Source organism: Artemia sp. Qi Xiang Cuo, chromosome 10, assembly GCF_049724085.1.
Source record: "Artemia sp. Qi Xiang Cuo chromosome 10, ASM4972408v1, whole genome shotgun sequence".
NCBI lineage: Eukaryota > Metazoa > Arthropoda > Branchiopoda > Anostraca > Artemiidae > Artemia > Artemia sp. Qi Xiang Cuo.
In genome coordinates, this window is record NC_142803.1 from 9,629,654 (window position 1) to 9,641,478 (window position 11,825).

Sequence of the window (11,825 nt, forward strand, 5' to 3'; positions counted from 1 at the left end):
AGGTACTTTGCCCCCCCCCTTAATGTGCAAATATATAGCTCAAATTTGTTTGTAAAAAAACATCGACAAAAAATCGGTTACACTTAGTATATTAGGTTATACTTAGGTATAAAACCGGTTATAATAAAGAATATTAGGTAGGGGGTATTTCATACAAGTACCTAAGACGGAATCATGCGAGAATATATACGTAACGTGCTTGTTAATACGTAATAACGTAGCTGATAGACAACAAAATTGAACATGAAACAGTTTCTCTTGATAATTTCATGATAAAGTTTGAAGCTGTTACTTTGTTATTATTTACTTTTTTAGTTTTTTACTCACTTATTTACTTAATACTGTTATTTATTCTTATTGTTTTAATTTTTATTATATTATTTTTGATTTTTGATAGCTTGTACGTCTATGAAGGATCAAATTCGGACTGAAAAGAATTTTTAGTTTCTAGTTGTAAGTGCATGATGTTTCGCTCTTTTAGTTACCAAATTACCACCTACCCCATAAAAAGTAATATTTTCCTTCTTTTTGATGCCGACAAATTTAATTGCGACAAAACTTTAGTTGACCGACAGAACTATCGGCAAATATAACAAATTCGAATGTGAAACGGTTTCTCTTGATAAAGCTTAAAGCATTTCCTTTATTGTCATATAATTTTTTTTGGGTAATTTATTAACTTATTTATTTACTATTTTGATTTATATTATTTATTTATTATTCATTAGTATTATATAGCTGTATACGTCATCATGTTATTGTTCGATGCCATGGACGTCTATAAAGTATCTAATTCGGTTTGAATGCAGTTTCCAGTTACAAGTGAATGTTATTTCACTCTTTTAATTACCAAATTAAATAACATAGTTTCACCTATCAAATTTACCATAATTCAAAAAGTTATCAAATATAAATTATTCCATATACGCTGTATTTCCATTGAAGAGCTCTCGGAAACTAAGACGAGAGGTTTTAGCCATCGTGACTGTTGAGACCTCAATGGACTTGCGGGTTGCGCCAGGGGTAAAACAATTGACAGTTACTATATAAACAATATTACCATCTACTTTGTAATTTTCACGAAGAAAGATGGTCTCAATGAACGACCTATCAGCAACCAATAAAGTCAGAAGAAACTGTTTATAATTTTCCATGTTGATGGGGTTAACACTCGGACCAACGAATAGGGCTTGTGATATTTGCTTTTTATTGGTTCTTTTTCATTTAGGGATGAACTGACCTAATTTCTACCTCACCAAAACATTATATTTTCTGTTTTAAGTAAGATTGTTATATCCCCCCTGAAGAGTTTGGAATTTAATCAATTTTGTTTCGCCTCCCAATGGGGTGTGGGGAATATTTGGACCAATACCGTATTATACAGAATCTTCATGCCACATCATGAAATACCCCCCCCCCCCCCCCCCAGGCATATAACTAATTTCTTATACCAAAGATTAGGCACGTACCCAGGGATTTTGTTCGGGGGGAGGGGGCATAGTAACAATAAAGTTCTTTTGGGAGGGGGGAAATAAAAAATAAAATTTATTTCATGATTTAAATAAGAGATGCCCGGAACTTAAAGAAAATTTAGGATTTTTATAGAGGGGGGTTGCTCTCTTCCCCCTTTTTTCCCTTGGTTGTATCCTTAGGTCAGTGAAAATTTGAAATATCAATGTGGATAACGTTTGGACCTAGTAATAGTGCTTGTGGTATTTGTTTTTCTTGGTGCTTTTTATTTAGGGACAAACTAACCTAATTTCTTCGGTATATGGCTATCTAGTAACATTAAAGCTGACTCAAGTTTTTGCTTTGTTTGGTTTGGTATTCATGCCTTAAAACTGAGGTACACGTTAAAATAACGAAAAATGAAGAGCCTGGTTTTACCGGATAAGCAAGGCCTAAGATGCGTGTTCATGAGAGGTATCAATTGGGGGTGGACCCTTTCCTCCTAGAATTAATCCCCCCTGCTATATTTGAAAAATAGCGTTTTCCCGTATTTGCATTGAAAAATAATCCCCCTCCCAAGAATTTGTATCTTCATTAAAAATGAAATTAATTTCCTTGCCCCCCCCCCACCTCTTTGTATTTTCATAAACTATCGCCCCTACTGATCCAGCATATACGCGAGGCTAAGACCTTTGAGTCCCTCATTCCTCTTTCCTCGGAAAGTCGAGATTGTCGTGAATGTTTCACATTTTCTCATTGTTCATTTGTTATCAGGGAAGATGGACCCCCCCCCTGGAATAAATAGCCGTATTTGCGGCAGGCTTTGATAACCAAAGAACTTTCTGTGTTCAAGAGCAAAATTTTTGTCGTCAGCAGAAATTCTCTCTGAACTGTAGTTAAAACCAGTGGTTAATTTTAAACTGTTCGTAAAGCTATTCATAACCACATCACAATTACTATATTTGATCATTCGTTTCAAACATTATTTTGCGTCAGCAACATTCTTCCACCTCACTTAGACTATAAAAAGGGAAGTAGCGTATAAGGTCACATCTTTAACATTTTTAATCATTGCTTAGCTTTGTATATTACAAATCCCTTAGCCCTATAACTTCCTATAGCCCTATATCCTATATCCCTTAGCCCTATAACTTCCCATCTCACTACCCTACAATAATACATATGATATATTTGTTTATTTTTCATTTGCCACAGAAGATAAGTTATGTTTTTGTTTCTATGCTAGCACTGAAAACAATACAGACAAAAATAGAGATTACTGACCTATATTTCATTGTCAAGAAATACTTTAATTCCGTTGGTTTATTTCTGTGTCGTATTTTTGTAAGCCAATCACACTGTTCTTTGTTTCTAGAGAGACAACTAGCTCCCCTCTTCGATTTAAACGTGTTTGGTTTTAAAGTCGTATTGAGTTTTGTGTTAAATGAATTTTCTTCCCCACGATGAACTTGTATCAGTCAAATTCTGATTGGTTCTTTTGTATGAAATTTTAAGCCAACAAAAAGCACGAACATTTTTTACAAGCCAAATCTCTCTGTTTTTCTGTGGCTAAGCCTTGTAACCTAGAAATGTGAAACTTCTGTAGCCTAACCTTGAAACCAAGGGCATGTGTTTATTCCTTAGTTATTAACAGGTGTTGGTTCTAGCTGTGTGGTATTTAGACATTTTTTCTAACTTTACAGGCAACGAGTAACATCCTCTTCTTCAAATATACCAGTGCTACTCTCGACTACCCCTGTAAGGTAATGGTCTTGTGGCTTCTTTAATATGTTTAACCGTTTTACTGCTAAATCTAGAAACCATTCATGGTAAGATCCACCCGCTTGGCTAGTTCTGACTAATTCAGATAGAAAATTGTCAAATTCCTTTTTCTTCCATACACCTGAGTACGAAGCTCTCTAATTGACTGGCTAAGTTCCAATAAACTCTTAAGTACCCCTTTATGGTAGTGGTCGTATTCCTTCTTGTGCTAGTGGTTGTGATTTTTTGGGACTTTCTTTTTAGTCTACTTAAGACCTTCTCAAAATTGAATTCAGCTAACATCAAGATTTAGCTAAAGCCGGACCCGTCGATATCGAGATTTACCTGATTGGGGAATTCTGACTAGTTCAGATAGAAAATTTTCAGTAGACCTACATGTTCATTTCTCTCTGTTTTTATATGGTTGAGGATTGGCTGTCTATAGCTAAATTTCAAAAAAGTTCAAATAAATTTAAAATAATAATTATTTTTTATATATAGAGGTATACCAAATCATACCTATATACAAGTATTGCAGAAAATAGTATTTTTTAGGTGTATGGAAACTTTTTTGAAACTACAAAATACATCGAAATTTTTTGGTCAAAATATTTACAGTTTTAGATGGTTAGGTCTCTCTCCGTGTACGTTATTAATCTACCTCCTGGAAAATTATGTCTTCCGAATTAATGGTCTATCATGGAAGCTCCGTTATTCTTGGAATCTATATTTTTGTTTTCATGGCATTTAAGCTGTTTTCTCCTTTTTTTGTAAAAAAAATATATGCAGTGGATATAAAGTTAAGATTTGTTTAACTCTAGGTGTTTTATACTGACAAAGCGGGCTCTTGAAATAAGATTCAGCTTTGTCAACGCTTTGAAATAAAATGTCCCGGTTTTCCGACTAAAATTGTACTGCAAGAGATTAACTTCTATCATCTGAACAGCAGGTTGAAACCATCTCGTAATAAGAAGAACATTTTCGATAAAATAAAATTTAAAACAGATACCCCAATCAGAAAGGCACAAATAAAGCCAAAATGTACTGGAAATTCTACCAAATAGCTTCCAAATATACCGCATTGTGCCATGATATCTAAATTGTACCATAAACGGTACAATTCTACCAAAACACTATTGAAGATCATCAATGGAGTACAAAAAGTTTATAAAACCGGTTTATTAAACTGGATAGTCAAATTGAATTGTGCCAAAAATCTCCAATGTGCCGTATTTTACCAAAACCTCTAAATTGTACCAAAGGGGGTATAATTCTACCGCATCAACAACGCTGTTCAGAATGATCAATGAAGTAAATGGTTTTAGGCGTTTACCCCCTCCCCTCCCCGCGGAAAATAAGGCTTTCCAAATTTGATTAATTTATTTTGAGTTTTGTTTTTTTAATTTCCATAGGGGGAAGAATTCTGGTACTTGTGTAGCCTATTATTCACCACTCACTCAAGTTTACGCTGTGTAAAACTGGAGAACAAATCGGTTTCTTCGTTAATTTTCAGCTTAGCGCGAGACAAGACAAAGACAAGTGACAGAATATATGGGAAATATATAACTTGGGCTATATATTTGCACATGAAGTGGGGGATGGGTAAAGTATTTGGACAGTTTGAAGTCAGAAAACAATTCTTTCTACGCATGTGACCACTAAAAAATTACAGACTAGTCTCAATGATTAAATTTTGGTTGAGAGTCATCCAGTTACTGAGTGACAGGTTGCTTAAGGCAGCTTATGAAGATTTACTCTCGCAGAAGAAAAAATAAAAGACATTTTTGACAAAACAGGGTTTTCTTTTGCTTGGAATGAAGGCTATGAAAGTAGAGGACAAGGGATACAAATGCAAATTGGGAGAATGAGATTAAGATAGTACTAGAGAATCAAGTGATCCAAAAATGGAGTGGAAAAAAATCCGAAACATTAAAGTTTTCTAAAGATGTTAAGGTGGTTTTTGGGCAGGGGTTCTACCAAAACCTGAATTTACCAGCTAGATATTTGATGGTGTGGATGCAACTCAGGGCTAATTGCCTGCCAATTAGAGCAAGATTTAAAAGATATTCTAAATAAAGACATTCCAATGAAGACAGATATACTTGCCCACTTTGTAGACTTAAAGAAGATTATTTTGGGCATTGCTCGAGCCGGTACCAGGGACTCTACCATAAGGGAAGGGATATTTGAAAAAGATGCTTCCAGGTGTCTTAAATGGTACGTCACCTCAGTTTATTTGTAGAATACGAGGAATCTGGAAATTTTGTTATCTAAAAAAAAGAAATCCTGGTATAAAGTAAATGTAATATTTCATTTAAAGTGGTTTTTTTTCAATGACCGTATTTCCAAGCATTAAGTACTATTAATAGGTTAATGTAGTGTTTCATTTAAGTGTTTTATGATGATCGCTAATCAAAGTTATGTTATTTGTGCCTTTCGTTTATGTTGTTTTACTGTGTTCATGGCCGTATATTTGGCTTTAAAATACACTTATTTATCTATCTATCTAATATGGAGAATAATTGTGCCTAACACATTTTGTATGCAGACCCGCTATATTTTATCCCCCCCCCTCACCCTAATGTGCAAATCTATAGCCCAAATTTGTTTTTAAAGTAACGAAGAAACTAACGAAAAAAACGGTTTGTTCTCGAGTTTCACACAGCTTAAACCTGAGTGGCGCATAATACACAAGTACCAAAATTCCCTCCCCCTACGGAAATTAAAAAAACTAAACTCAAATAAAATTATCAAATTTTGAAAGCCTTATTTTCCACGGGGAGGTATTTTCCAGGGGAGGGATTTACCGGGGAGTAAACGCCGACCACCGGAATAAATGAAGTTTATCCAACCGGTTTATTAAACTGGTTAGTCAAATTGCAAACTTTAAAGCAGGAAAATTTAAAAACCCGACTCACGGCCCGCTAAAATCCAGTCCTTTTTTCCAGCAAAGCTATTAAATTCGTTATTTATCTAAGATTTTAATTGACGATCCCAAGTGTCAGTCGAACAGTATTTTTATGATCTAGATTATCAATGGGACAGCATTGTCAGATTTGCCCGATTTGTCAGAAAAAGGCCTTTTGTTATTTTGATAGTCTACTTTAGATAGTTTCCTACTATGTTTTTCGCGTTACTTTCTTCAAGCTCTTTATTTCGTTCTACCACCTTAAGCTTAAAAGGGCCTTTATTAAATTAGCCGAATACGCATTTATTTATAGCAGATCTAACGGCCAAATTGACAATAAGCTTTGGTATCTATTCTCTATTTGAAGTTTGTCGATGCGAATCCAACACCTATGTATGAATTCATCTCGGAATGCCGACCTTTCGGGCCTAACCTAGACTTTTTCGCCAAAAATTCGAAAACGGGCATATTAAATGGCAAATGTAAGAAATTATATTTTGGGTAGGATTTCGGGGGAGGAGGCACGGACTCAAAGCCCCTTCCCCCTGTTTACATGTCTTGTCATAATGATTAGAATAGTTATCAGAAACTTGTAGAACCGACAATCACCTTAAAATTGAATTTATTTTGAACCAACTCTTTCTTCCTTAGGAATAGACCCTCTGCGTCAACAGCAAGTGCCAGTTCCACGCCAGCGAGTGCCTCCCGCTTGGCCCAAAAGCCATCAGTGGAAACACCGAGCTCAGATCGAAAAGCAAGCGGATTACGGAAACCATCGAATTACACACCGAGAAAGTGATGAATTAGTGTAAAATTGAGCTTAAATGGCCATGGTGTGAACTTGGCTTAATGCGCATATCTTAGTGTGAAAGCGATTTCGCTGAATGTACCTCAACGTATATAACGGTGCTGAATGTGTCAACTAGATTTGTAATCAAAATTATGTAAATAGCGTAGTTTGCTCACAGAACGCATTCCTTGAATTAAAAACATAGTCCCCCGTAAACCTTTGTAATTTAATACTTATGTAAATTAGCTACTAATTAATTTTTAAATAATCTAACTGGTATAATTTATTTTGTTAACAGTATTGTGTACCCATATGCATTTGGGTTATATAATTCGCGATGTTATTCTGAAATCGTAACTATTTAGCTGGGTTTTTTTTTTAGGTCCGTCCAGGATATAGTGTATGTGCAATGTTAAAATCATCACTTGAAGAGGTGCTTTCTTGTGTTTATTTTTTAACCCTACTACTTTCGCTGCAATTTACAAATGGGGGTAATTTTTTTTTAAAGACATCTTTGCAAATTGTTAGCAAAAGTGATTGTGATCTAACTTTAGGCTTCTTCTGTTGTTAGCCAAAAAATTTAATTTTGCGTAATCGCCTAACCTTTTTTGTTTTTCTTTGTTTCAGTAAACAAATAACAGTTATTGTTGATTTTTTTATGTTTTTTATGAATCCGTTTAGAATGGGCTTGTTTAAAGTTTGGCTAAACTAATTCCAAAACTTTTACGGTTTACGGTTTGGTTGTGGAAATTCAAGAGTTTTATATTTTGTTGTTTGTGGTCTAGCTGAGGTAATTCAAAAGGTTCTACGGTTTATAGTTTACGGTTTAGCTGTGGTAATTCAAGACGTTCTTTGGGTTTACAGTTTGGTTGTAGCAATTTAAATGGTTTGTGGTTTACGGCTAGGCTGTGGTAATTCAAGACGTTCTTTGGGTTTACAGTTTGGTTGTAGCAATTTAAATGGTTTGTGGTTTACGGCTAGGCTGTGGTAATTCAAGACGTTCTTTGGGTTTACAGTTTGGTTGTAGCAATTTAAATGCTTTGTGGTTTACGGCTAGGCTGTGGTAATTCAAGACGTTCTTTGGGTTTACAGTTTGGTTGTAGCAATTTAAATGGTTTGTGGTTTACGGCTAGGCTGTGGTAATTCAAAGGCTCCACAGTTTATGGATTACAGTTTGCAGTGGTAGATTAAAAGGTTTTAGGGTTTGGCTACGGTAGTTCAAAATTTAAACGGTTTGCGGTTTACGGTTTGCCGGCGGCAATTCAAAGGACTTTTCTGGTTTATGGTTTGGTTGCAATGATTTAGATGTTTTACGGTCTACGCTTTGGCTGCGGTAATTCAAAGTTTCTACGTTTTGTGGTTTACAGTTTGACTGTGTTAAATTAAAGGGTTTTACTGTTTGCGGTTTGGCAGCGGTAATTCATAGGGTTTTTACGGTTTATGGTTTACGGTTTGGCTGTAGTAATTCAAAAGTTTTACGGTTCACGGTTTAATTGCGGCTATTTAAAGTGTTGTTCGTAACATACTGGGCCTTAATTGCAGACAAAAATTTATATGAGTAGCGTCATATTTATGAGGACATTTTAAGAGCAGAAATACGTATATTTTGCCTCAGGAGTGACTGTGACGTTTTTTGTGTCTATGACGCATGCAAATTACACAAGAGACATAGCTAAGTATAAAATACCAAGTGTAATGAGTCTATTTGCAAAAAAATGTTTCCAGCAGTTTCATAATACCTAGGGCACAAAACTTGACTCAACAATTGCTCAAAATGAACAAACTGGGCCATCAAACGAGGCAAGATGAACAGGATGACCTGAGAAATGTAAATTCACAATGCGTAAAAATTAACAGCCCAGGCCATCAAATGTGAAAAGACCAATCCAAGCAGCTAGGGCAAAGAACATTGAAAAACATGTAAATTAATTATAAACAAAAATAAAGAGCAAAGAAATTTGTGGTTAGAATACTTGCCAAAAAGATAATCACAACAAGTCAAAAACAGAAGTGAAGATGAGATATTCTAAGTGTTGTTATTGATGTATATTGAGTCTTCGGCGTTTGAAGTGAGGCATGTGGCTGTGGCTGGTGGCAAATCCTTCTGGGGAGGAATCTCCGTCCATCCCAAACACAGTATATTCCCAGGCTCCAAATGCCGGGTAAGTTACATTAGAAAAGCCAACGTAAACTAGATTTTCAGTGGATGGGCTTTCCATTAAAATAACAAAGAAGGAGAAATAAATATATGAAATCTCTCATAAAGATGTGCTATAGCTAAGAGACGGAACTATTTCAACAACAATAATCTTGTAACTATAAACAAGGGGGGGGGTAGTAAAGGAGGGGTTGTATAAAAAAATACATTAGTACCTCAAAAGCACCTTAAGTGCTTTTAACAACCAGTGAAATTTTTCGTTACCATGAACAATACTTAAATCAAATGAGACTTTTAGGGATGTACCCAGTATACACCATGAAGGCCTAAAAACTTATCTACCTCCACCCTTTCCCTTAAAATGACCTGACTTTTCCCTTATAGGACTTTTGGTGGTCTTAAACTAGCTTTGTGTTATAAAAGTGAAATATTCACAAATACTGTTATTTTTTAGCACTAATTTTGTTATTTGAGTAATGTTACTTTAGGGACGAAAAGATAACAGAGTGGGTGACAAGATGGTTGTACTTTGGCTAATTTTCCACCCAAATATACAGTTTCACTTATATTCTGCTTAAATCTCGGTGACACTGTAGAGCAGGGGCGTCCCGAGGGCGGGGGGGGGGTTGCTGCCCCTCCAACGTTTTTGGCATTCGGTAAAATTGCCCGATATTTAGCAAAATTCTTGATTTCTGCAGAAAATTTGGCATAAATCTGGTAGCGATTCGGTAAAATTTACGAAGATCGCCCTTCTAATGAAATGAGTCTTGGGACACCCCTGCCGTAGAGTTACGGCTCTTCTGAAGAAAATACCTTGATAACATAAACGTAGTACTATCAAATTCCTGATCTATTTTTATTTTTAAATATCATGGTCGCTTTTCTGACAATGCCCTCTCCCCAGAAGACCTTTTAAATGGCCTCTGGATATATTTCAACCAAAAGAAAACGATGAAATACTTGCTTTATAATATGCAGCATATATCTATCAATCAGATCATCATTTTTCGTTCCACTGTTATCCACATTTTAGAGGACTAAAAATATTATTTTACCTAATTTTCAGTCATTCACTCAGGCTAAAGTGGATATATTTGAGTATCGGCGTGAGCCAAGAGAAGGACCTGTAGAGAAGGAAACATGTTAAGAAAGCAATTTGTAATATGTAGAATAATTGGTAGCTAACACATATTGTATGCAGCCTCACTATACTTTACCCATAACCCCCTTAATATACAAACATAGCCCAAATCATATATTTCCCACGACGCATCAAAACATGGAAACAAGAACGAAGAAATATATTACTAGGGCTATATGTGGGTCCATGGGGGGGGGTATTGTCGGGGTAAAAATTTTAATGGCACTGCATTTATTTTGTTAAGGTGTTTCCTTCAGGAGAGCTGTTCCTCAAGAGTGTTACCCAATTGTTAATTGATGACGTTCTGTTTACGGTACAAGTAGAAAGAAGCATGAAATCGCTTATTGTCTGGGGTCTAGAAATGCAAGAGCCATTTTCCATTTACTTTTGTTGTTTTTAGAGGAGGATAGTGTGGCATTCATGAAAGGATCATAAAAAAACAAATAATCATTTGTATTAACCAATGAATAAAGACCATTTCAATCGAGTCAACTTTCATCAGTTGACTGATGAAATCAACTGATTTCAGTTGATTTCATCAACTAATGAACCGGTTGATGTAGCTACAAAAGCTACAACTTTTTTATAGCTTTTTAGGAAGCTACAAAAATGACCTAAATTACATTTTCTAGTTATATTGTTGATTTGTGGAGGATTGACCTGAGTGGAGTTGATCTAAAAAGGGGTTGAGTCAAACAGGGTTGAGTTGCAAAAAGATTGACTTAAATGAGGGTTGAGCTGCACGGAGGTTGAGTTGAATAGGGCTCAGTTAAACAGGGGTTGAGCTAAAAGGAGTTGAATTAAATGAGGGTTGAATTACACGGGGGTTGAGATGCACGAGAGTTCGGTTAAACGGGTGTTGAGTTACAAGAGATATCAGTTAAATGAGTTCAGTTGCACGGGTCTTGGTTAAACGAGGGTTGAGTTGTACCGGAGCTGAGTTGCTTGGGGGCTCAGTCAAGGGAGATGAGATGAGTTTCACGAGAAGTTCAGTTAAACAGGAGTTTAACCGCGCGAACTATTGGTTAAATGTGCTAAGTTAAACCAGAGTTTATATGCATTGGAACTGATTTCTGGCTATGTTGATTCCAATTGTCCGGTTTTCATTTCGACTTTACACAATTTTAGTGGGGTCCCTGGTCATTTTTCAAAATTCCCATAAATTCGTTATCGCAATAAACTTATACCATTAAGATTAATTGAAATAATAGCTACCATTCCTAAAATGGCTTTTTAACGGCAACTCTTTCACTCTTGACTTTTTTTTCAAAACACATTTTTGAATTTCTAGTTACTATACTATGGACTGGTGTTCGTTTTATATTAGGTTGCATCTGACACCGTAGTCATGGTGAAGGATGAACCAAAGATTATTGGAAAAACCTATAAGAATAGAAAATAGTGCCAGTTTCGAAAGACTTATTAGTGCTATCTGTAAAAACATAATTTTATTTGATCAAAAGAGAGCGCTAAAGTATACCATAATTTCTTATCTGACAAGCCAGATTACTTACCCTAAAAAGTCCGACACATGTAGTTGTTTTCGGTCAACGATTTCAGCAGCTCAGTGGGCAAACGATAGCGGTACAAAAAGAAAAATGTGCTTTGCGCGAGAATT

At 35.6% G+C, this 11,825-nt stretch overlaps 1 protein-coding gene across 1 annotated transcript in view; it reads left to right on the forward strand.

Moving 5' to 3' along the window:
* The window catches only part of shot (dystonin-like protein short stop), a 429,136-nt gene extending 421,574 nt beyond the window's left edge, over nt 1-7,562 (forward strand). Inside the window, 2 exon segments of the mRNA XM_089095886.1 lie at nt 3,153-3,212; nt 6,770-7,562. Of these exon segments, the coding sequence (XP_088952012.1) occupies nt 3,153-3,212; nt 6,770-6,917 (208 nt within the window). The 3' untranslated portion in view covers nt 6,918-7,562.
* Nucleotides 7,563-11,825: the final 4,263 nt, after the last annotated feature.